The following is a 27,143-nucleotide window of genomic DNA, read 5'->3' as shown; positions in this document are numbered from 1 at the left end:
GGAAACAGCCCTAAGTGTTACATAGCATCATAAATCAATATAATGCCTAGCGACCTGTCAGTGCTGGGAGGTCAGAATGGGTGTTGCTGCATACTCGCGCTGCGAGTCTAGAGCGTGGAAATCGCTTGTCTGTAGGGAGCTGTAAGGGGGTAATTGTAGCCACAAATCACAGCGCTGGGCAACAACATTTACCTTTTTTAAAACACCATACTACAAATTATGTCAAGTCCTGTTTTCTCTGAATGAAAAGCTGCAACATACCCAAATATTAAAATACAACTGTTTTACAGAAATTTTATTCTGAGTGACAATGTACAAAAGAAAACAAGGAACAAGTTTACAGAACTCTGCAACAACAAAATTAAAAATGACCATCAACAGATTGACAGAAGTCCGTGCTATAACGGGTCAGAAGCAAACACCACTCAGGACTGGTCAGCCCTCCTGGGCAGTATAGGACAGTGCCGAGGGACACACACCCCCAATATGGAAGGTCCTTACAGAAAACTGACGCAAGTAATCAGGAACAGCAGTAACATTTTCATGATCTCCCTGTCACTTAAAAATATATTAATGAATACATATAAAGTATATATACAACAAAATAAGGGTGTGGGGATGAACCATTTTAGCAGCAATAACATACTACTACATTTCTGGGGGAACTGGTGCTTAAGTAGTTTTTTCCTGGTAATAATTATGAGATAATGGAAAAAGCTTTCATCCAAAAATCCTAAGTAAATGCAAGTTGTCAGCACTCCTGACATGTCCGTTTTAGGAAATCCTTGTATCCCCAAGAAACAATGCTGGTACTTTTTAAGAACTCTGCATTGCGCCTATCCTCTATTACTCCTCCTGGAAATGTATGTACTAACTAGGCATTACTATTACGCTTGATCATTGGGTGTATCTCTACACAGTGACCCTGTTCATACTGATGCAGAGGTTACTAAAACAGACATGCTGGATAAGCTGGAGAGATCACTTTAAATGGAACAGACCAGGGCATTTACCTTAACAGGGAACATGTAAGATTCAATGGACCCCAAGATGGAGGAAAGTCACGTAAAAGACAACACATAGTGAATTCAGTCAAGGCGTCGGCACAGCATTTGGGTAGTTTATCCTTTAGCCCTCTACAGTATTTCATATTACCTATATAAAAGTTGATACCTGTTCATGCAGATAGAAAACTTCCCAAAAAATTTTATATCACTTTTCAGGTTTTTTTCCTTTCCTGAACGAAGAATACTAGGGCTTTGAAAAATAAACTAAGTGGAAATCTCCATTGACAAAAACCCTGGAACAAGTATTTAAAAAGAAAGGAGCAGCTAATGAGGTAACATATTCAAGCTTATATTAACATTGATGTGTAGTACGCTGCCAAAGGAAAGCCACAGATTTGCGCAGGCCAGGAGAAGAACATTTGATCAGTGTGTAGTGCAATTCTAGAATTTCTCACAAGGAAAAGATAGCAATGGCCTCACTCATGTATATATTAAATCACGTTTCAGCAATCTCCCTCAGATACATAAACAGCAAAATGTACAATACGAAAGGAACGTACTGTGCACACAAAGAAACCTAACCTTTTCTAAGTTATTTTTCTGTTTTACAATTTATATCGAGGGTTAAAAAAATTCATTAAAGTCTGAGGTGTAGGCATATTGCAGAGGAAAAGTAAAGTTTTTTTAATGTCCATCTATAAAAGACGCATCATTTCTGCTTTCCAATAATTCTCTGAAGAGGCAGCACACTGTTGAGATCTTTGTTGTCTCTCAATCTCACCCAACCCTAGAGAGGGGGAAAAAAAAAGGGAAAAATTTAGTACATACTGGGGCAAGGTTACTAAAGCTTTTGTGTCTAGATATTGTTTGAGAAAGCGCCAAAATCTGTTGAATTTGTGGCTTATGTTACCTAATAGTTTTGGCCCATGTATAAAGCAAACACATCAAAAAGAATAATCCCCTGTGCCTAGCTCACCTGTTTCTATTTTCCGGCAGAATGTGACAATATATGCGCCATATTTTTAGCAAACCAACATTGTTCGATATTTTGTCTACCATTGCACCAAAACAGTGTGAGCCAAAGTCCTAAATCTGGGGCAACTTTAGACTGCATTTTTCAATTTCAACATTTTAGAATGCTTTTAGCAACCCGTCAACTGTATGGTGGAAGACGTTAAGGTCAGCAGTAACTGAGAAAGATTCCCATAAATGTAGCGCACAGAGCATTAAAGGGGTTGAACAGGCTTTTGTTATTGATGACCTATCCTGAGGAACAGTGTGCACGTGTCATCTCCCTTGCTCGCCGCTGTCTACGGCAAGGACCATAGACCACAGCAGCGGACAGGAATAGAGAAGGGAGACGGCATGCGTGCGCCGTCTCCTCATACAGCTGGTGTCGGACCCCCGCCTATCCGATATTGATGACCTACGATCAAATGGATTCACTGGTGCAGGCAGTAAGGTAGCTTGCTGGTACGTACATGCCTAGAACAAAGTCAGCGCCACACAGGGGAACAGTAGTGTAGTTGACAACTGCACCACCATTACCCAAGCAAAAATACAGGCACATAAAAGCTACAGCAAACTCTTTACAAGTGATGGCCTATCTGATCATCGGGAAACAGATATCCCAGTCATCAGCTGTTCTGCAGGAGCTCTGGCACCAAAAGTACACAGGTCTGTCCATAGTGTAGTGAATCGGGCCAGCTACTGCAGCTCCCATTCTCTTAAATTCGTTGCTGCAGTAACCAGCCACGTCCCCTGCACAATGGACAGAGCTGTATAGTCCTAGTGTCAGACCTACTGCAGTACAACTGGTTGTGGGGAAAGGGGGGGGCGCGGACTCCTTACGATCCCAAGGATAATCCATTCGCATGTACAGGGTTGGGCAACCCCTTTAACTCCAGTCCTTCAGTGTGAATTAAGGGCTCTTTCACACTTGCGTTGTCCGGATCCGTTGTGTACTCCATTTGCCGGAAGTGCCCACCGGATCCGTAACACAGCAAGTGAACTGAAAGCATTTGAAGACTGATCAGTCTTCAAAATGCGTTCCGTGTTACTATGGCAGCCAGGATGCTATTAAAGTCCTGGTTGCCATAGTAGTAGTGGGGAGCGGGGGAGCAGTATACTTACCGTCTGTGCAGCTCCAGAATGACGTCCGAGCGCCCCATGCGCATGGATGACGTGATCCATGCGATTACGTCATCCATGCGCGTGGGGCGCCCTGACGTCACTCTGAAGCGCCCCGGGAGCCGCACGGACGATAAGTATACTGCTCCCCCGCTCCCCACTACACTTTACCATGGCAAACAGGATTATAGCGTCCTGGCAGCCATGGTAACCATTCAGAAAAAGCTAAACGTCGGATCCGGCAATGCACCGAAACGACTTTTAGCTTAAGGCCGGATCCGGAATAATGCCTTTCAATGGGCATTAATTCCAGATCCGGCCTTGCGGCAAGTGTTCAGGATTTTTGGCCGGAGCAAATAGCGCAGCATGCTGCAGTATTTTCTCCGGCCAAAAAACGTTCCGGTCCTGAACTGAAGACATCTTAATGCATCCTGAACGGATTTCTCTCCATTCAGAATGCATTGGGATAATCCTGATCAGGATTTTTCCGGCATAGAGCTCCGACGACGGAACTCTATGCCGGAAAACAACAACGCAAGTATGAAAGAGCCCTTAGTACAAAAACCCACAAGTGTATGCCCTCTCACATACAATATTTGAAGTGCTTTCTTCTTACCTTCATGAACTCCTCCTGAATCATGTCAAATTTCGGTTTTTCATGTACAGCTCTAGCGGCGTTTGTTCTATCAAATGGCTCTAGAATTGAAAACACTCTTAAAATGGTTTTCACATTATACACCTATGACAAGACTGAGCAGAATATTGATTTCAAGAGCTGGAATCTAGGAGATGGCTGCACATGTTCAGTTGGACCCTTACTTTCTTCACATCACTAGAGATCCAAGGTTACCCAGAGCAGCACTGCATGAAGTGATAAACCAGAATTTTATCATCTCAAAGAATGATTTTTTATCAAAGACACATAAAATAAGCAACAGATTAAAAAATTCCTATCATTTTCTGTCTATAGCTCCTATTCGAAACTATGCATCTCAATGGTAGACTACAAAGAGACCCTGTGTAGTTTGACTGAGCAACCCCTCTACTTCTTCCCAATATAAGTTCAATAGGCAGAGGACAGACAGATGACGGTATGACTGCAGAATCGGACTACAAATGGTTTGTCGGTTACGATGGAGATTTATAGGACATGTAACCGAAATATATGGAAAATATTAAAGGGGTCATCTTACTCCAGCAAATTGCATTTATCATTTGTTGATTTTTTTCATCACATTATACACTGCTCGTTTCCATAGTTACAACCACCCGGCAACCCAGCACTGGTCCTGCTTGCGCATTATAAGAAAAAAGCGCCTATTCGCACTCCTGCGGTCCCAACCACAAGAGAGGCTGGCACTTTTTCCTATAGTGTGCAAGCATGACCACTGCTGCTGGATTGCAGGGTGGTCGTAACCTCTGGATACGAGCAGTTTATAATGTGATGAAATAAATGAATCAAGCCAGCAAAGGATGCAATATGGACAATCACACTTCGTTAGTAAGTGCCTTGTATTAACTTTGATATTTGCTGAAGTGAGACAACCCCTTTAAGATAAAGCCTATTTGCAAAGTTGCTTTATTTTTCATTTTATATGTCTCTGTAAGAAAAATAGGTCTAAAAGTGGACACAACCTTAAAGGTGACAATTAAAGTAATAAGGAAGTACCCGTTCCTTACCTTCCACACAGATGTATTTGTTCCTCCATTCAATGCCATCTGTTCTGTGCACAGCTTTGCCTTCACGAACAGAAATCATCTTGTTCTTCCAGCTGAGAGAGAAATGCAGCATTACTATGGGTCTGCTACCATGTGCCTTTTCATGACAGAAGCTCATTTCTAATAACAGGGCAGATACAAGACCTACACTATGCTCATAACTCTGTAGAGGTTTTCTCAGAATTTTTTGGGCTTGTTTACTGTAAGCAGATATGATGCAGAAACAGAATTAATCAGTGCATCGGGCATGGTAGAACAAAAATGCAGGTGCACAGTCGGAGTCAAAGGGAAAGTGAGACAGGCACAGCCGATTTACCCACCCCAATAGTTGGGCAAATTATCAGATATGAACATTCTTGTGAAACGCTAATTCTCAACAATCTGCCTGTCTACAGGTGCAGCAGATCACCCGATGAACGAGTGAAACGCTTGTTCATTGGGTGATCCTGTCGTTCTTGCAGGCACAAATTATCATGGTGTCTAAACAGCGATCTGCTGCCCAGAAACTATGCAGCTGTATGAGGACGCGTGATGGCAATAGTGATCCCTCGTCCTCATACTGTGGAGGTGATCACTGCAGGTAAATGCAGGACTTCACCCCCACTGAATGAGCAAGGCTTCCTTCCTGAACATTGGCTGCTCCTCTGCATGTGTAAATCAACCTTAACTGTGTATGATCTATATACAAACCAATACCTCATCTAATATACAATCAGGGGTTACATTTTGATCAAAACATATCTGGGCCCATCCACTAACAGCAAGGTGACCTCGATACGGATTGTTTAGAGTACCTAACTCTAAACCTATTTTTACGCCGTTCGTAGGTAACTTTCAAGTACAGCCAAACCCATAAAAACACTGGACGTCTACCATTATTACCTCCCATGGTCAGCTATACGCATCACCTAATTAAAAAAGGCTGTGAACTTCTGAATGTATATTAGATGAGGTATTGGTTTGTATATACTGTAGATCATGCACAGTTAGGCCTCTTTCACAAAGTGTGATGTGTGAAGCAAATGTATAACATCCGGACTAATTCCTAAACCAATCATTTCAATGGGTCTGTGTACATGAGCGTTGTTTTTCATGCATCATTTTTGCATTTAGGAAAAGAAAAACAGCATGTTTACTCCGTTCCGTGGCCCTCCAAAAAAAAAAAAAAAAAAAGCAACATGTCTTATTCTTGTCCGCTGCGGACAAGAATAGGCAGTTATATGTAAAGGCTGTCCACGCCATCCGTGATTTGCGGACCACAAAACACACCACGGTCGTGTGCATGCGGCCATATTCTGCGTTTTTCACGCAGCCCTGGCTCCATAGAAGTGAATGGGGATTGTGTGAAAAACGGATTGCATCCAGATGCAAGGCGTTTTTCACTGATGGTTGCTAGGAACTGTAGTTTTTAATGCATGTAAAAAACGCTTCATAACCTGATTGCACCCACGTGGAAAAAAACTGAAACACTGAACGCAATCACAGACAAAACTGACTGAACTTGTGTGCGAAACCATCAGTTTTTTCCTGAGCAGACCCTGACATAATCCAGATCGTTCGTGTGAAAGAGGCCTTAGTTTTAAGAGGAGCAGTCATCAAAAATGCAATGCAATCTGACAGCAACATGTTATAGTACAGGAGAAGCCGAGCAGAGTAATGTATATTTTTGTAATTTAACCATTTATATCTTTGCTTTGTCCACTTCCTGTGAACAGCTATCAGTACAGGAGAGCGAGGTTATCAGTGATTGAGAGCATTGTGTGTATAAGTATACATAGAGAGATAGCTGTCAGTCACTGACAACCTCTCCCTACTGTACTGATAGCACTTCACAGGGCTGCAGATAGAAATGTAAAAATTTACAAGTTTTACTGAATTGTTTCCACCAAAAAATAAAATAAAAATATCTTCTTAGCTTCTCCTGCTTTCAGATTGCATTACACTTTTTGGTGACAGGTCCTCTAAAGAATGCTGCTATGCCTGTCTGACTTTCCCTTCAGTTATGATGCAGGCTACACTCAGTACACAGTACAATGTGTAAAAGAAATATTTGAAAACTTATAATTTTGAAAAAATATTTGGTGTTGCTTAACTGGATTGTAGTAGTTGTAAACCTTTACATCACTTACTCAAACTCGATGGCAAAGTATTTCAAGAATCCCACAAGAAGGTCACCTAGGCTTGATTCATTTTTGGATGCATATAAAGGGATATTGCGAGGAGCAAGATGGACAAGGTGCAACTGCATAGCAGGGTTAAAACATTCCTGTCAAGGAATAAAAAAAATTATAATTGTAAAATGTATATGTTTAGGCAAAGTATCTAAATTCTGACATTAAAATTCTGCCCTCACCGTCAACATCAAGCATCTAAGGCTTCTGTAACAATGGCTGATGGACCAATACCCCCCTGACTCACTGATTGAGTTTAATATACGTAAATTGGCGGATTTGGCGATCAGGCCTATTTACTCCCAAAATTAATAAGCATATGTACTGATCCCCAGGGGACAGAGGGGTAAAACTTAGCATTTAATAATGATAATTTCTAAAATAGGTGGACACTAGAGGATGAGCCTCTACAACAAACAACATGAAAGACAGCCCTAAAGGCGTAGACTGTACATATACAGGTCCTTCTAAAAAAAATAGCATATTGTGATAAAGTTCATTATTTTCTGTAATGTACTGATAAACATTAGACTTTCATATATTTTAGATTCATTACACACCAACTGAAGTAGTTCAAGCCTTTTATTGTTTTAATATTGATGATTTTGGCATACAGCTCATGAAAACCCAAATTTCCTATCTAAAAAAATTTGCATATTTCATCCGACCAATAAAAGAAAAGTGTTTTTAATACAAAAAAAGTCAACCTTCAAATAATTATGTTCAGTTATGCACTCAATACTTGGTCGGGAATCCTTTTGCAGAAATGACTGCTTCAATGCAGCGTGGCATGGAGGCAATCAGCCTGTGGCACTGCTGAGGTGTTATGGAGGCCCAGGATGCTTCGATAGCGGCCTTAAGCTCATCCAGAGTGTTGGGTCTTGCGTCTCTCAACTTTCTCTTCCCAATATCCCACAGATTCTCTATGGGGTTCAGGTCAGGAGAGTTGGCAGGCCAATTGAGCACAGTAATACTATGGTCAGTAAACCATTTACCAGTGGTTTTGGCACTGTGAGCAGGTGCCAGGTCGTGCTGAAAAATGAAATCTTCATCTCCATAAAGCTTTTCAGCAGATGGAAGCATGAAGTGCTCCAAAATCTCCTGATAGCGGCTGCATTGACCCTGCCCTTGATAAAACACAGTGGACCAACACCAGCAGCTGACATGGCACCCCAGACCATCACTGACTGTGGGTACTTGACACTGGACTTCAGGCATTTTGGCATTTCCCTCTCCCCAGTCTTCCTCCAGACTCTGGCACCTTGATTTCGAATGACATGCAAAATTTGCTTTCATCCGAAAAAAGTACTTTGGACCACTGAGCAACAGTCCAGTGCTGCTTCTCTGTAGCCCAGGTCAGGCGCTTCTGCCGCTGTTTCTGGTTCAAAAGTGGCTTGACCTGGGGAATGCGGCACCTGTAGCCCATTTCATGCACACGCCTGTACACGGTGGCTCTGGATGTTTCTACTCCAGACTCAGTCCACTGCTTCCGCAAGTCCCCCAAGGTCTGGAATCGGTCCTTCTCCACAAATCTTCCTCAGGGTCCGGTCACCTCTTCTCGTTGTGCAGCGTTTTCTGCCACACTTTTTCCTTCCCACAGACTTCCCACTGAGGTGCCTTGATACAGCACTCTGGGAACAGCCTATTCGTTCAGAAATTTCTTTCTGTGTCTTACCCTCTTGCTTGAGGGTGTCAATGATGGCCTTCTGGACAGCAGTCAGGTCGGCAGTCTTACCCATGATTGCGGTTTTGAGTAATGAACCAGGCTGGGAGTTTTTAAAAGCCTCAGGAATCTTTTGCAGGTGTTTAGAGTTAATTAGTTGATTCAGATGATTAGGTTACTAGCTTGTTTAGAGAACCTTTTCATGATATGCTAATTTTTTGAGATAGGAATTTTGGGTTTTCATGAGCTGTATGCCAAAATCATCAATATTAAAACAATAAAAGGCTTGAACTACTTCAGTTGGTGTGTAATGAATCTAAAATATATGAAAGTCTAATGTTTATCAGTACATTACAGAAAATAATGAACTTTATCACAATATGCTATTTTTTTGAGAAGGACCTGTATACACAGTGTGGCTTGGATGGTATAAAGAAACAGGAACGTTCTCACCCAATTGTAGACCAAGGGTTCTCTCGGAGATGGTTAGCGATGAAGACGGACCTGTAGTACTTGATAACCACACTGGAAGGAGATAGGTGTGTGTGCCCCCTTCACATAGGTGGGTGACAGGGTAGGTAACCCTAGACAGCCCTAAGAGAAGGGGCAGGGGCTAGTACGCCCTACCTATCTACATGAGGAGCTTGCCCCGCAAGGAGCGTCCCCGTCTGGATACCTGACCCTGTGGGGGCAGAACCGCGAGTTCCGCAGACGTATCGGGGAACATCTCAGCGACATAGCCAAAGCTAAAGATAATCCTGTCGCCAATCATGTTCACAGTCAGCATAACGGGAAAGCCCGTATCTCTGTGATGGGTATAGATCGTATCCTACCCCCAAAACGTGGAGGAGACTGGTACCGCGCTGTACTGCAGCGAGAATTGCGCTGGATTTACTATTTAAAAACAATGACCCCCTGGGCCTAAACGAGCAGCTCAATTTTAGCTGTTTTAGCTAAATCTGGCTATTCTTCCTTCTTCCATTCTGTACTTCTCTGCATCCTCACCAGGCCGGTTATACCCCTCCTACGGCCGGTGTCTATCTGAACCCGCCTCTAATAGTTTGGTTTACTTATATATCTAATTGTTACTAAGGATCCCTCTAACTATGGGTCCTCCTGGCAATTAAGTGAATTACATCCACTGTTGTGTTCACTTTTTGCCCTGTGTACAAAAGTCCGCCCCCTGTTTATATTCTCGTTTCCACCTTAGCACCTAGGCGGTGGGCGTTGCTCTCCAGGCTCGGCGCGCCCCGTGACCAGCCCCTGGTCACGTGATTTCGGTCACCTGCTGTGCGGCGTCATCTTCTGGCGTCGCGCACCACGGGCCGCGTCCGGCTGGAACGCATGCTCACTTCCTTGCGTTCCACCGGACATGTGACTTTCTGTAATCAGAGTCACATGTCCGGAAGTAGGAGGCTGCAGGGATAATCGGCGGCTTTTGGAGCACACTTAAAAGACACAGGGTGGCGAGTACACTCTGCCGACAGCCCCCCCCCCCCCCCCCCCCCCATCCGGAGGCTTCTCTTTTTCTGTCCATTATAGATAGCACCCACTGGTGCACCCATTTATATACTTTTGATAGAAATCGCTGATGTGGACATGTCTTGTGTGATCTAGCCTGATTGGCTACACACACATTAGCACTGAACTTTTTGACATTTGACCCACACAACCCTTTTTTCTACAATCTTCCCTTTTTTTGGTCGCACAGGCCCCATCCATAGTCCTGTGACCACCATTTATCTCCCCTGATGATTTTCCTTCACAAATTGAAACGTGACACGTAGGGAGCAACTTTTTTAGGGTTTATTAGGTAGGGATTCTGCCCCCACAGGGTCAGGCATCCGGTCGGGGGCGCTCCTTGCGGGGCAAGCTCCTCGTGTAGATAGGTAGGGCGTACTAGCCCCTGCCCCTTCTCTTAGGGCTGTCTAGGGTTACCTACCCTGTCACCCACCTATGTGAAGGGGGCACACACACCTATCTCCTTCCAGTGTGGTTATCAAGTACTACAGGTCTGTCTTCATCGCTAACCATCTCCGAGAGAACCCTTGGTCTACAATTGGGTGAGAACGTTCCCGTTTCTTTATACCATCCAAGCCACACTGTGTATATATGTACAGTCTATGCTCTTAGGGCTGTCTTTCATGTTTGTTGTAGAGGCTCATCCTTTAGTGTCCACCTATTTTAGAAATTATCGTTATTAAATGCTAAGTTTTACCCCTCTGTCCCCTGGGGATCAGTACATATGCTTCTGACCTGCACCTGGTTTTGGCTCACAATCACTGGCAAAAATCACTGATCAAATCGCTGAAGTGCGAACTAGGCCTTAGGCTGAAAGTATATATCGTATTTTTTGCTTTTTAAGTGGGGGGAAAATGGCAGTGCGTCTTATGAAGCGAATGGTGCGCTTTTTAAATGTCTGACACTGATACATCGCCAGGCGCTATGTTGCACAGCGCAGCCTGCGATGCATCAGCGGGGAGGAAGGAGGGGCTGGAGGCTGGCAACTGCTGTATCACTCACAGCAGGGCCCAATGCAGTCACTGTACTCCATTACACCGGGTCCCGCTCATAGTAGTTCTTATATGTAAAGTCCATTCATGTAATCTTCAAGCAGGGGTTTTGCTTTAAACTAGCACAATCCTCTGTAGTAGTACTCACTATCAAAGCGACAGGCAGGCCGGCAGCGTAACCTCACTCATTCACACTCCAGCTCCGCCAGCTTCATTAATGAAGTGGGAGGAGCGGGAATAATTGAGTGACTTAACACTGCCGGCCTGCCTGTCGCTTTGATAGTGAGTACTACTACAGAGGATTGCGCTGGTTTAAAGCAGAGCCACTGCTTGAAGATTGTAAGTGGGGCCCAGTGCAGTCACTGTGCGCCATTACACTGGGCCCCGCTTACAGCAGTCTTTATATGTAAAATCTTTTTATGTAATGCTCCAGCAATGGCTCTGCTTTCTTCTGTAACAGTACTCACTATCAAAGCAGCGGTCCGGCCGGCAGCGTAACGTAACTCACACAGTCATGCTCCTTACACTTCATTAACGAAGCTGGCAGGAGCGTGACTGGCTGAGTAAGTTACGATACGCTGCCGGCCGGACCGCTGCTTTTATAGTGAGTACTGTTATAGAAGAAAGCAGAGCCATTGCTGGAGCATTACATAAAAAGATTTTACATATAAAGACTTCTGTGAGTGGGTGCCCGGTGGTGTAATGGGGGTCACTATTCACACAGGGACAATATACTGTGACACATATGATACTGTGACCAGCATAAGATCATCTACAGATCCCCCATAACATCATCCACAGACCACCATTAGTTCAAAACCCACCAAACGCACACCTTTTGGTTCAAAATATTTTTTTTCCTTATTTTCCTCCTTAAAAATCTAGGTGTGTCTTATAAAGCGAAAGATATGTTAAATATACATATATACACACACAAAGAAAACGTTACATGCTAATTGGAGAGCTACAGACAAAATAATGTTAATGACAATTTAATAGCTTAAGAAAAATCAAATACATTTTTATTCATGCACACGGCATACTTACTGGATAATTTTTTTGTAGAGATGGAAGAACTGGTTCAGGTAGAGCTACAAATAAAAAAACATATTGTACTTATAATCTGAATGCAAAGTGACTATTCAAATTACTGCCAAAAAACAAAAAAAAACAAAAAACATCTAATTTAATATTCCACTACCTCCTGTTAAACATCTAACGTGACAGCAATGCTACAGAGGGATTACTGAAAAATTGGGATTACATGTCTTCATAACATTTGGCACATTTTGTTCCACTACACTACAGTAGGTAGCGAACACTAAATGTAGAGGCGAATCCCTGGGATTTTTTTTTTATGTATTTGTGCATTTTCTGTGTTTAGAAATGTCCTCAGATAAGGAAACACTGTACCCATTACTATCCAACACTCGGGACCCCCGCCTATCAGCTGTGAGACGAGGAGGGAGTGCTCCATGTGAGCGCTAGTCCCTCATCATTACAGTACGTCTCGTCTCCTGTGGAGCGGTGGTGTAGAGCAATTACACGGGTACTTGTATTACACCGCACTTCTGAGACGAGGTGCAGTGTAATGAAGAGGAGCCGGTGCTCACTTAGGGGGAGGGGGACACGGACTGTTGACCAATGCATATATAATTAAGGGGAACCTGTCACCAAGTTCTGACTTATAAAACCTAAATGTACCTTAATACTTGTTTACCCTGATAGTTCCCAGCGATCGATCCACAATCTTCTCAGGACTAACCTGTCCTATTTTATCGCCCTATAAAACTTTCCCACCTTTTATGCTAATTAACAGAAATTTTTACATGTTTGACCAGAGAAGAGTCATATTTTCTCTGAGTCAAGCACCTTAGCTCCATTATGGATCGATCGCTGGGAACTATCAGGGTAACCAAGCATTAAGGTACATTTGGTTTTATATGTCAGAACATGGTGACAGGTTCCCTTTAACCTCTTAATCAAATGTACACGGCGGGTGCTGGCTTTATCACACAGCTGGCACCCTCCATCTATTTTATTATGCTTCCTGCAGCTTTCGTATATCAAAACTAAAAGATGATAACTAGGGAAGAGCGAATCGACTTTGGATGAAATGATTAATCAAAGTTATTGATAATATTCGATAATGGGATTCGTTGTCGAATAATTGGCCAATTCGTTGCTATGCGGGCGGTCAGACGCTATGCCTGCAGGTCCTTAACCAGCAGTAACTTTTACTTGAACTTTAAATCAGCGCATCTTTATTACCTTACAATGAAGCTCCGGTAACAGGCAGAGCGGGCAGCGTAACGTCACTTACTCAAGTGACACGCCTGCTTCATTCATAAAGAGGGCGGAGCAAGCATGTCACGTGAGTGACGTTACGCCGTCGCCTGCTCTGCCTGTTACCGGAGCTTCATTGTGTTTGTAAGGTAATAAAGATCATAGTGCTGATTTAACGTTCAAGTAAAAGTTACTGCCAGTTAAGGAATACTCTTTAGATATTATACTGCTATGAGCGACGGGCCGGTGGATTGGGAAACACTGTTATTGGGGAAAACTGTGGATGACACATATAGCATAAGATGCAATATAGTGCCATCAACAGATCTCCCTCCCCATAACAGCGTGTCCTCCACAGATCCCCCTCCCCATAACAGCGTGTCCTCCACAGATCCCCCTCCCCATAACAGCGTGTCCTCCACAGATCCCCCTCCCAATAACAGTGTGTCCTCCACAGATCCCCCTCCCCATAACAGCGTGTCCTCCACAGATCCCCCTCCCCATAACAGTGTGTCCTCCACAGATCCCCCTCCCCATAACAGTGTGTCCTCCACAGATCCCCCTCCCCATAACAGCGTGTCCTCCACAGATCCCCCTCCCCATAACAGCGTGTCCTCCACAGATCCCCCTCCCAATAACAGTGTGTCCTCCACAGATCCCCCATAACAGTGTGTCATCCACAGGATAATAGTATAATTAGTATTAGGAGCAGTACTTGGAGATTAAATGTGCAATAATAAGCTATTGGTTTTCTACCTCCTGGCCAGAGTCCAGTGGTGTGGTGAAGAGAGCTAGCCTCAGCCCTGACCATGTGGACATGTCTTTTTTACATTGTAATGCTAAATTTTTATAATTAATTATGTAACTCCTACATTTTTTTAATATGGCCTTTGAACATAATTTTTCAAGTAAAATAATATAAACCCCTTTTTTTTTTGTCATTTTGGTGCTTTTCCCCGATTAATCGATGAAATTATCGACAACTAATCGAGTATTCAAATAATCGTTGGCTGCAGCCCTAAATGAAACATCCGAAGTTGATTTGCATAAAACTTTGCTCTGATACTGTACGAAGCAGGAGTTCTGCACAGTATTACGCAGAGTGGGTGAATCAAGGGCTACAAAACCTCTTAAAAATCTATTTTAATTCCAGGTGGATACGAGAGAGAGAAAAAAAAAAAAAAAAAAAAAAAAAGGACCACCACCAAAGGGGTGAATACTTTAGCAAAACCCTGTATTAGTCCAGTTGTTGAATAAGCAGTGAAATGTAGAGGATGCGCTAACGTAGCTGTGGGCTCACGGAGAACTCGGCAAGGCAGCTCAGGCCTCTGCAGAGATTTCTTCCCCCTCATTCTAGCCCACTTTCTTTGTATGGCTAATCATGCAAGCAGAGCCTTTATTCACTAATGATGACTGTTCGGCTGCAGTCAGTTAACAGCTGTGAAGAACAGTCGGGCCCACAGGGAAAAAAGGAACTCTGCAGAACACTCAGCCCCCACAAGACCCCGCGCACTCTTCAGCCCGAGATGCCGTGCTGTTCTTGTATGTACCAGGACATTTCTGCAAAGCGTGCACACATGCAGCTATAAACTTACTTTGTAAATAGTGCAAAACCATTAAAACGAGACTATAGCTGCTTAAGGTTCCCCGACTGGCATCATTTATACCATAATGACCGGCCCATCGCTTAACAACAAGCACTAATGGACGAACACGGTTCTCTACTGCAGAAAGAAAAAAAGCACAAGCTTTAGTGATGACATGAGCAAAATACCGAATACCAGTAATGACTCATCTCATTACAATCATCTTCTTTACAAACTGGTTTGCACCCAATGTACAAGGAGTCTTTTGCCAACTGTTGAACAAAGTAGTGGATGTATTATGGCTGGAGGTTTTCGTTTGGGACTTGTGGAGAAGGTATTATCAGGCTCATCTTTGTATAGCTTCCCAGTGTTCTTTACTTTAGAAGAAGGCTTCCCGAATGAATGTTTATCTGAAAGCATGCGGAAGCGAGTGCACACCCGTGTAACCGATCAGAGGGTTGCCATGATTAGTGCCGCCCCTTTTATAAGATTTGTCAGGCACAACGGGACAGATTTGCTAATAATGTCTAAGGTTTAAACAGTGCAGACTAGACAGTCTTAAAGATACACATTTAGAATAGGTTTATACCACCTCTTAGTTGGCTTACTTTGCACTTGAATTTGAGTGCAACATGTTGCATCCTTAAGTGTAAGGCTAGGTCTACACGATGACATGTTGCGCGACAGATAGGGCACAACTACACTGCAACATTCATGGAGCGACATTTTGTCGCAACAATGTCGCGCAACAATTTTTATAATTTTAGTCTATGGTGTCGCACTGCGTCTATGTGTCGACATGCTGCGACTGCGAGTGTCGCTGAAAAATCCAGCTCGAATTGATTTTTTTGCGACTGTCGCGTCGCAGTGCGACACCATAGACTATCATTATAAAAATTGTTGCTCGATGTTGGTGCGACAAAAGTAGTCGTGTAGACCTAGCCTAACTGTCATTTCAGTCTAAAGAGTCTCCTTAATAAGCTGTAACTTAAGAAGAATCTGTCTTCAGTCTAACAAGTCGGCTAGGCAGGGTGATGGGCAGTGAGAGTTAGGGCACATGTACATAGTCAGGGACTGGGGGAGTGACAAGGCCAGCTACAAGCTCTGTATGTTACACACAGACATCTTCAGCGCGGAATAAAACACAGGGCTTGGTAGAACAACTGTCTTCAAGCTAAAACTTTTTTTTTATGTCTAATTCAGTAGATGAAAATAGTGAGCACTGTAATAAACTTTATTAAAGAAAAGGGACAGTTTCTGAACTTATTTCCTTCCCCATGCACTGTTCGTGGTGTCTGAATTGACTGATCAAGTCCTTATTTTGGATGTCCATGCACAGGCCATTGAACTCTATGGAGAGGATGAGCTGCTGAGCCAGAGGGCACAGAAAGAAGAGACAATTACTGAGTCATTTATTTCATCCCAGAGCTAGAGCGGGTGACATTTTTTCCCTAATCTGGGGTGAGAAATCACTCAGTAGTAGCTACAGCCACGACTGGTCTCTCTGCCCTCTCCTGTGTACAGACTGGATTAATCAATTCAGAGACAGTGAAGAGCGCAAGGGGAGGGAAATAAGTGCAGAAACAGGCCCTTTCTTTATATATATATATACATATATATATATATATATATATATATATATATATATATATATATATATATATATATACATATACACACACACACACATACATATATAATATAATATAGAGTCCACTATTTTCACTAATGCTCTTGAATTGTGAAATAAAAAAAAGTTTCACAAAACTGTTGTTAAATGGGTTGTCTAGCCTAGCATCGGAGCTAAACCGCGCAGGGCTTGGGCTCTTTTGTTTTCAATAACACACTGCCGGGCGGTAACTTCCATAGGGCTCTCTATGGGGCTGACAGGAACCCCGGTGACGTCACCGGCTCTGAGGGGCGGGCTTTAGCTCTGCCCTAGCAGTTTTACTGGCTAGGGCAGAGCTAATTGCCGCCCATCAGTGCCGGTGACATCACCAGGGTTCCTGTCAGCCCCATAGAGAGCCCCGGTACGTCACCGGAACTCCTAAAAATGCCTTTGCCCAGGGCAATTTAGCGCAGGGCAAAGGAGAGCATCGGAGCATGAGCTGCTCCGATGCTCCTGTCAGGGGGGCTGCCAGGGTGAAAATGGAGGGATGTCCGGGTTCAGCTCTGAACCCGGACAACCCCTTTAAGTGATGACAGGCATGTGCACCAGAATTCGGGTACATTTGCAACAACAGATCTGCCCCAGTTTTGTACCACAGTCTGCAGTGTAATATACTTTACTATGCCATAGTGACTTCCACTATAAAAAAGATGCACAGCTTTGGCTCGCCTAACTAAACCACTTCATACTTCTTCTAAATAAAGAGAGATACAGAAGACACTTACCACGTGCATAGGTTCTTAGAAGGAATGTATTTCTGATTCCCACAACATTGTTTACATTCAAGTCAAACTCCACGCCGCTAAAAAGAGAAGCAGAGGTGACAATCTTCAGGAATAAGATGCATCACACGAGTCCGGCTGAAAACAGTCTAAGAAGAGCCGTCACATACTGATCCAGGGGAAGCTACACTATAACCCCGCAATTTTCTAATGCACAGATTAAAGAGGTTGTCTGATGGCATATTGCGAGGACATGCCACCAATGTCATTTAGGTGGGGATCCCACCTCTGGGACTCACACCTATATCTCGAACAGAGCTCCCAAAGTAAAGTAGAGCACACCGTGCAAGGGTGGCCGCCCTCCATTCATTCATTTCTGTGGGAGTGCCGACAATAGCTGAGCCAGAGCTCGGTTATTTTCGGTGCTCCTATAGAAATGAATGGAGGGTGGCCGTGGCTGTGCAGTGCATTCTTGTTCACTATGGGAGCTCTAGCGATAGGTGCCAATCCTTTATCTGGGACACACACCTATCTGACATTGGTGCCATATCCTAGCGACATCAAACTCTCCCCCAACATCCAAAACTTCAACTATAACCCAAAAACAAATCTCTTCAGGAACGCCTACCGCTGGAGCATACATATGAACAGCCCACAGTGCAGACCGGGGCAGTCCCTGTTGCCATTTAAAAACCAAAACTGTAATTCAATGTATTCAGTAAAAAACAATGATTGTGCACACTCCTGCGGCGTCATTGTTTTCCTATGTAATTGGAGATCCCACATATATACTATTAAAGGGGAAAAGCAAAAGGGAACTGAATAAGGGCTTCTTATATTGAACTAAGGAAAGGCTACGGTGTGCCGACTGTACACAAGCAGCTCACCTCAGGACACCACACATTATGTAACCTACACTGAAGAATAAAGGTCTAACGAAAGTGGGAGTACGGAGAAATCTTTATGAGTGGATCTCCCGTGTGGAGATTAATAGAATACATTTCTTTCAGATCATCCATGGCAACAGACTGAAGCAAAGTTAGAATAATCTAATCTATAGTTATTAAGCAGTTAGCTTTTACTAAGAAGTATCTGACAGGATTTTCAAAGCAGGTAAGCGGCATCTGGCTGAACCTCTCCGACATGACGGAATTAGCTTTACCTCTCATATTCTAATTGTTTAACAGGGTGTTGTTGGACTTGCTGAAAGGGGTTTTCCGGGTGTTCCTTTATTACGAATATATTCTCAAAATACTGTTCATTAGTTATAATGGCTCATTTTTGTCTAGGGAGCTATCATTAGGAGAAATAAAAATGGCAGCTGTCCTATTAGTACACACAAAACCTGTCCTAATCACACAGGAGTACAAGTTACATCACCACAATGAGCCATAGAGCTGCCTCATCCTCCTCTCTGCTCTGCTTGTCAGGGATTATGATCCTGAACACAGTTTAATATGATCTTCAGCTAAATCTCTGTAGAAATGGAGTTCATGAGGAGACATGAAGTACAGAGAGGACGGACAGGACAGTCTGTGGTAATGGAGACTGCATACAAGTGCTGATGTTCATCTGCCACATCCCCACCTCCTCTCTGTACTTTAGGTCTCCTCATGAACTTTCCTACAGAGATTCAGCTGAGGATCTTAACTATCAATTGTATTCAGGATCATAGGACTAGGAGTGAACTGCGCCTAGGCCATGTGACCGATGAAGCAGCCCAGGAAGAAGCCGCAGCAATGGGAACTCTTCAGACAGCTATGATTATACAAACAATTCACAGTCACCCTGCCGCTACTAAAGTCTACTCCTTATGTCTCTACAACCCTGATAATACTCAGGGGGCTGCTGCTGGTGTTCCGTGTGAGCTCCCTGCCTGGGCTCACAAAAATTATCTTAATAAGGGAAGAAAAGGGTTAATAGGAGCCCCGCGCTGGTCAAGACACTAAATAGCCAGTGAACCATTTATTTCTCTCAATAGTCCGTGTTTAGTAGGAGGTGAGGTTATCTCACCTCACTTCAGAAAAGAGAACACGCGAAGTGAGGTGAGATAACCTCCCCTCCTACTAAACACGGACTATTGAAAGAAATATATGGTTCACTGGCTATTTAGTGTCTTGACCAGCGCAGGGCTCCTATTAACCCTTTTCTTCAAACAGCTGATCGCCAGGGGGCTGGGAGTAAGACCCATTTAAGATTTTTTTTTTTCTCTTACAGCAGATGCTGCCCGCATATCTTCCGGCCCCCAAAGAGAATTAATGGGTCCGGATTCGTTCCGCAACGTTGCATAACAGATCCGGACGCATTCTATGGACGTGTTAATGGACCGTTATTATGAAAATGGGGAGCGCGCCACCCCCGGTTGCGGATGAAGTGCCAGGAACAGCATAGGAAAGGAGCTTCTGCTGAGCAAAGACCATGTGCCCTGCAGGCTTCTATCTGCTGCTGGGAGCTCAATGTGGAGGTTTATGAATGGAAAAACTAATAGGCTAAAGAAAACCCTGTATCTGACCCTTACGTTAAAACATACCTTTTATTTGATTGCTTTAACACCTAAAAGAATTTTATTTTATTTTTTTAAACCTGCTGTTTCTCTAGATGACCTTATGTCGATAGTTTTAATAGAGTCTCAAATGTCTATAAAAGCAGGTACCCTACTTTTATAGACCTTTGAGACTCTATTAACACTACTATCAACATAAAGGTCATATAGAGAAACAGCAGGTTTTTTTAAATTATTTATTTTCTTTTAGGTGTTAGAGCAATCAAATGAAAGTTATATTTTAACGCAAGGGTCATAAACAGGGGTTTCTTTAGCCTCTTGGTTATTAGTTTTTCTATGTAAGTACCCTGGACCACTAAGAGGTCTATTTTCCCGTATGGTTTATGTATGGAGCGCACTGTCCAGAGATCAAAGACAGGACTATACGGTACACTATACTGTGCAACAGTCCAATATATCGTGTATGACTGTCCTATAACTGCCTCCTGTGCATTTGTCCCACTGCTCCCTGCCACAATGACAAGACGTCCCTGTTCAATTCTTATTGCATAAAGTTTTGCACAATCTACCGCTCCGATACCTACACGACAGATTTTGTGCTTCAAGATTCAGTCTTCTGAGAGATAAATTTAAAATGGCCAAAATGTGCTATTTCTGCATGGAAGACATTGTAGAGGAGACTGGTAATGGTTTCCCTGCATAAATAGCAACCCCTTAATGTCTTAAGTGCATATGTGTATATATATATATTTTTTTTTTTTTCTCTTCCGGAAAAAAATGTAGCGACACCTAATTAGAAGTGACATCATTAGAATATGCCATCACTTTCTGATGGCGGAGGTCCGACTGCCAGATGACCTGCCAATGCTCAGAATGAAGGAGTCACAATAAGGGTCCATTCACACATCCGTGTGTGTTTTGCGCACCGCACATCGCCGGCACTAAATACGGGCAGGGCCCTCTCTCCTTCGGTACCAGTTTGTAACTTGTCTTGTTTATGATTAGTGCAATTGTCTGTATTATGTATGTATACCCCTTCTCATATGTACAGCGCTATGGAATGAATGGCGCTTTAATAATAAATAATAATAATAATAATATGCCTAATCTTGTCCGCAATTGCAGACAAGAATAGGACATGTTCTATTTTTTTCGGGAACGGAAATGCGGACCCGGAAGTGCAGGTCCGCATTTCCGGATCCGGGCAGCACATCGTGCGGCCCCATAGAAATGAATGGGTCCGCAATTCCATTCCGCAAAATGCGGAACAGAGTTGCGGACGTGTGAATGGACCCTAACCGTTACGCACTGCAGTGATGCCCACGTCCAGAAGATTACAACATAGCCCAATTCTCTGTGATGGAGCAAATACATCAAATCCTTCTGATGGGAGTACCTCTTTAATACTAGTATAACAAATGATTGATTTCTCTAGATATATTTAGGGAGCTAGAAGCAATGACGACCTTCCACACAGACAAGCAACTTACCTGACTTTGTCCCTGAACTTTACAATTGGCACTTTTGCTCTGATCAGTTGAGGTCTCTCAATATATCCTGGTAGGAAAAAAATAATAAATTGTATAACCTATAACATATATTGAAGAAATTCATGATAAAGTTGTGCTGAAAAAGAAATCAAGTTCTTTGAATTTATATATTTTAAGCATTTTTTTATAATTTAGTATATATAACAAAAAAAAAACAAAAAAAAAAAAAACATTTTTACAATTTGGTGAACAATTACTGTTATATAATATAAATTTCTAGAGGGGAGGACATAAGGCAAATTCACACTTAACTAACCCCAATCTTGTCAACAAATCTGTAGTACACATATATACACCCATTCACTCCCTTCATTCATATGTATCCACCTCTCCTCACAACCCACACATCAGTAAGTTACTCGGCAATGAAGCGAGTCTCCAACCACATCCATAGATTTTCTACTCATATACCATATCTTATACGGTGGATTATACTTATTAACTTATAGGATCCAGTGCAGCAATGTAGGATCAGTGGATCATTTCCAGGCCTTGATCACTACCTTACATGCACAAAAGAGCACAAATCCATAGAAAATCATGTCATTAGAACCATGTACAATATCATTAATAATTCCAAAGTGATAAGAGAAAAGGAGAATTTTGTTGTTTTTGTAAACTCAAAGCGGTCATTTAGAAACTTCATAACTTCTGCTCAGATGGGAAATACTTTAGAGCAAGTTGAGACACAGTGAAGGAAGGTGCCAGCCATTGCTTGACATCCGAAACATAGGTCAGGTGTGGAAGCTCCCATGTTTTTAAGCTTAGCAGGGGTGTAATATACCATATTAAGGAATCTGGACTGAATTTGCTACCAGCTGACCCACAATCACCGACACATAAGATTGCTCCACTTCCTTCCAGTGATCAGAAGGTACGTCAAGTGTATCTATGACCCATTTTGCATAAGCTTTATAAAAGGGTTTGACACTTAGGGCCAGATTTATCATTAGCTCAGGTCAGAATAATGGAGTGAAAAAGTCACAAACACTAAAAAAAATGCACAAATATTTGCGACTTTTTTCTGCTCTGCACTATGCTCGCCAGTTTTCTGAAAGTGGGCGTGTTTTCTTATGTAAATGAATCTCTAGACAGATTTACTATTGGGACTATTTAAAAAGTCGCAAAAAAGTCGCAATTTCACTCCAGTGAGGACCATGCTTATCTTATGAGACTTTTTAATAGAACATGTGACTTTTTCATAAAACGTGCAACTTTTTCGTAAAGATGTGCGACTTTTGTAAAGCTGCTTACTGACGGATAAACTGCTACCATCAAACCACATTTATCACAGTCTTAAAGGGCCGATCATAAATCTGACTCTGCTAAAAATGACTTTAGCCATATCTGAAAGTGGAGTGAGCTGTCAGAGTCATGATAAATCTGGCCCTTAGTCTGTAAAAGTAAGTGTCTGTGTAAGAGGCTTAAAAGGGATAGGTCATCGATATGAGATCGGCGTGGTCCGACTCTTGGCAGCCCCACTGATCAGCTGTTTGAAGAATGCTACCTTCTCTGCCCTGTTTACCGGCTCTCTGTCACAACTGCAGCACTGAGGAGTATAATCCTTCCTATTCAAGTGAATACTACAGAGCCGTCCCATTGAAGTGAATGGGGCGGCATACTTTTAATTACACTGCTCACTGTGACTGGCGAGCAGGTAATCAGTGAAGAGAAAGCAGCGCTCGCACAGTCCGATATCGATGACCTTTTCACAGCACAGCGCCGTACATCGTACAGTGGGCGTGCTTGGCATCTCGCTCAGCACCATTCACTTGAATGGGGCTGAGCTGCACTTAGTCCATGTGACTGATGAACGTGTCGTCACCGGCCTAAGGAAAGTTGTGAGAGGGCTACGGCACTACTGCAAGCTCTGGGACCATCTCAAAAAGCGGATCGGTGGGGGGCCAGGGTGTCAGACCCCCACTGATCACCTATCCTAATTATAGTTTTAATTTTAGTCCTTCACATTTCTTTTAGGAAATATTATGAGATTCTCCAGTGCAAATAACAGGAAATCCACTTAAAGTGTGACTGTCATGTCAGTCACCTTAGAAACACACTGAGCGCTGCTATGGTCCGTCATCATCGCTGCCTCCTCTTTCCCTCACTAAATATGCCATATAATGTTTCCGACCTGCCCCATACTATATGACTTAGAGCTGGCGCTGTTCACTGGACCTATGCTTATTTCTATCGTCCCTTCACTTCTAGTGAGCGCAGAGAGAAAACTGGGGCTGCAGCGATCAGCACCGACCGTAAATGTACAGGTAGGAGGACGTAGGTACGTTACACATAGCTGTCTATAGTATACACTGAAGATGGGCTCAGCAACATTCAGTGTTATTAAGGCATTTCCCTAATAAAGTATATTATAAAAATAATTAAAATCACTATCCCTAAACTATTTTAAACCAAACTGAAATTACAGACTTTAACCCCTTGAGCCACCGTGACGTACTGGTACGTCATGTTGGTGCAGGGGATGTATGGAGCAGGCCTCGCCGGTAAACGCTGTAACAGAAATAAAAATGAGAAACACACAATTTGCCATTTTCTGGTTACCTTTCCGCCCCCCAAAAAATAATATTTGAATAACTGATCAAAAAGTCGTATGTACTGCAAAAATTGTACCAATAACTACAGTTCATTACGCCAAAAAAAAGCCCTTGTACAGCTCTGAAAACCAAAATATAAAAAAGTTATGGCTGTCAGAAGAGGATGATGCAAGAAAGTTAGATTTTTATCAAAGGTTATTTTTTTAACAGTAGTAATAACATAAAAAACCTACACAAGTTTGGTATTGCTGGATTTGCATTGAGCTGCAGAACAAGTCTACTTCACATTCGCATTTTGGTTTCCGGGCAGGGCTCTCACACGCGGTCCAAAACGGATCAGTTTGCATTCTAATGCATTCTGAATGGAAAAGGATCCGCTCAGAATGCATCAGTTCAGTCTCCATTCTGGTGTCCGTCTGATGAAACTGAGCCAAACAGATCCATCCTGACACACAATGTAAGGCTTCGTTCACATCACCGTTCAGCCTTTCCGTTCTCCTGCTCCGTTTAGGATCAGGAGAACGGAAAGGACGGAAAAGGCACATAACTGACGCCAAACTGAGTCAAACGGAGCCCTTAGGACCCCATAGACTATAATGGGGTCTGTTAGGTTTCCGCTCAGAAGATGATTTTTAAGCGGAGACAAAAGTCCTGCATGCACAACTTTTTGCTCCGCTTAAAAATCATCTTCTGAGCGGAAACATAACGGACCCCATTATAGTCTAAGGGGTCCTCAGGCTCCGTTTGACTCAGTTTGGCGTCAGTTATGTGCCTTTTCCATTCTCCTGATCCTAAACGGAGCAGGAGAACGGAAAGGCTGAACGGTGATGTGAAAGAAGCCCAAGTCAATGAGGATGGATCAGTTTTCACTGACACAATCTGGCACAATAGAAAACGGATCCGTCCTCCATTGACTTTCAATGGTGTTCAAGACGGATCATCTTGGCAATGTTACAGATAATACAAACGGGTCCGTTCTGAACGAATGCAGACGGTTGGATTATCTGAACGGATCAGTCCATGACAGATCTGCACAAAACGAGTGTGAAAGTAGCCTTAGAACGTTGTGTCATTTTTAGTGTAGCGTGATGTCAAAACCCGAAAAACCTTGGTGGAGTTGTGGGTATTTTTCAATTTAACCGCACAAATAAAAAATTTTCCTGTTTACCAATAACAGAAATGGTAAATTAAATGGTGCCACGCAAAAAATAAGCCCTCATATGGCTAGGTGAACAAAAATCTTTAAAAGTTATCGCTATTGGAACATGGGGAGGAAAAAACAAAAATGCTAAATCAAAAGTGGTCCTGGTACTTAAAAGGAGAAAAAAAATCACTGTCAGAAGTGTCAGCAGTAGCCTGCCTCCCACTCCCCTATTAAACAGGCATGAATCCTCGGACAAGCCGAGCATGCATGTTTACGGGAGGTCAGTGGAGACAACTGAACAAGCTTTTGTCCAACATATATCTGATGTATACAGCCAGCTTTAGTGTCCGGCTTATAACAGAACATAAAATAAAGATCAGTCATTACTTCAATAACACTCTACATTTCATATATATACTTAACAGGAACGTCCCGTTTATTTAACCAGAAATCACTTACCAAGTCTAGTGTAGAAGTGTTTTTGGAGTAAGCTGAGTATATGTCTGGCTTCTGTTTGCTGATTCATCTGTATTTGAGGAGAAAAAAAACCCAGGATAAACGCACTCTGAAGACAGAAATAATTCTTAAGAGAAAAAAAAACAGACCTCATTACTATAAGGCTACTTTCACACTGGCGTTTTGGTTTCCGTTTGTGAGATCCATTCAGGGCTCTCACACGCAGTCCAAAACTGATCAGTTTTGCCCTAATGCATTCTGAATAGAAAAGGATCCGCTTAGAATGCATCCGTTTTCTTCAGTTTGCCTCTGTTCCGTCTGCTTTGGAGGCGGACATCAAAACGCTGCTAAGCCAAATGGATCCGTCCTGACACACAATGTAAGTCAATGGGGACGGATCCGTTTTCACTGACACAATCTGGCACAATAGAAAACGGATCCACCCCCTATTGACTTTCAATGGTGTTCAAGATGGATCCGTCTAGGCCATGTTAAAGATAATACAAACGGATCCGTTCTGAATTGATGCATGCGGTTGTATTATCTGAATGGATGCGTTTGTGCAGATCCATGACGGATCCGCACCAAACGCGAGTGTGAATGTAGCCTAAGCGTGCCAAAGAGCTGCTCAGTTGTTTTCTTAAACTGACCACACATATCAGATCGCCATACTCCTGATCCCCCAGATGCATGATCAACCAAGCATGCCTTCTCAATAGGGAGAGGGGGAAAAGCTGCTGTTGTCCCCTTCCACCCAATAAGCAAGGCAGAGTGTAGGACCAGGCATGCATATGGCTCTCTCAATCATTATGGGTGTTGTGGTAACTGTTTAGCTACAATGGAGAGCGCCTCATGCATAGATGTCCACCTCTAAACCATATACTCCTTCCTGGAGAGCTCAACATGGGTCAGTAGACCCCATGCTCCAAATATATGAGGGTCCTAAAAAAGGATACACAATGCACCAGTAGTACTTGCCTGTCCCTGAGCTGTGTGCTACTCATCTTTTCTTTAACACGGACGCTACACTTGAGTAGCCATGCTCTAACATGCTTTTCTGTGTGTAGATGGGTTGAAGGCCACACAGAACGGCATTGCAGGTCACATATTGTACACCCCTGATCTAGAGGAATACAACGCTTCCATACAGCGCATACTTCTTCATAACATAACAAATTCTATATTAAACTATTATTTATTTTAAAGCACCATTAATTCCATGGAGCTGTACATCCAGCTGGGGTTGAAAAAGACATTAAAAAAACACACTAAACAAGAAACTATTAACAGACTGGTGGTACAGAGGGGTAGAGGACCCTGACCGCAAGAGCTTACAATCTAGAATGGAAGGGGAGAACACAGTAGGTGAGGGTATGGGCTGCTCTTGTGGCTGTGTGATGGCAGCATGCTTACTGCACTTGGTAGGTGTGACGGACTGAACCGTCACTGAGGCTCCTGGAGAGACCTGA

General features: G+C 43.0%; 1 protein-coding gene across 2 annotated transcripts in view; it reads right to left on the bottom strand.

Annotated features, from left to right (window-relative positions):
- Positions 1-280: 280 nt before the first annotated feature.
- TENT2 (terminal nucleotidyltransferase 2) overlaps positions 281-27,143 on the bottom strand; it is a 59,642-nt gene continuing 32,779 nt past the window's right edge. The window contains exons 6-14 of one of the 2 annotated variants that reach the window (XM_044276121.1): positions 25,678-25,744; positions 21,460-21,526; positions 17,470-17,546; positions 15,085-15,213; positions 12,251-12,294; positions 6,986-7,122; positions 4,818-4,909; positions 3,754-3,833; positions 281-1,794 (exon numbers count right to left, since the gene is read on the bottom strand). In XM_044276121.1, the coding sequence (XP_044132056.1) occupies positions 1,717-1,794; positions 3,754-3,833; positions 4,818-4,909; positions 6,986-7,122; positions 12,251-12,294; positions 15,085-15,213; positions 17,470-17,546; positions 21,460-21,526; positions 25,678-25,744 (771 nt within the window). In that variant the 3' untranslated portion in view covers positions 281-1,716. The remainder of the gene's footprint in view (positions 1,795-3,753; positions 3,834-4,817; positions 4,910-6,985; positions 7,123-12,250; positions 12,295-15,084; positions 15,214-17,469; positions 17,547-21,459; positions 21,527-25,677; positions 25,745-27,143) is intronic. The other variant, XM_044276122.1, reaches the window with a different exon arrangement.

Source organism: Bufo gargarizans, chromosome 1 (assembly GCF_014858855.1).
Source record: "Bufo gargarizans isolate SCDJY-AF-19 chromosome 1, ASM1485885v1, whole genome shotgun sequence".
Taxonomy (NCBI): Eukaryota; Metazoa; Chordata; class Amphibia; order Anura; family Bufonidae; genus Bufo; species Bufo gargarizans.
The sequence above is the reverse complement of the archived record's forward strand: the minus strand, read 5'-3'. Positions and strand labels throughout refer to the sequence as shown.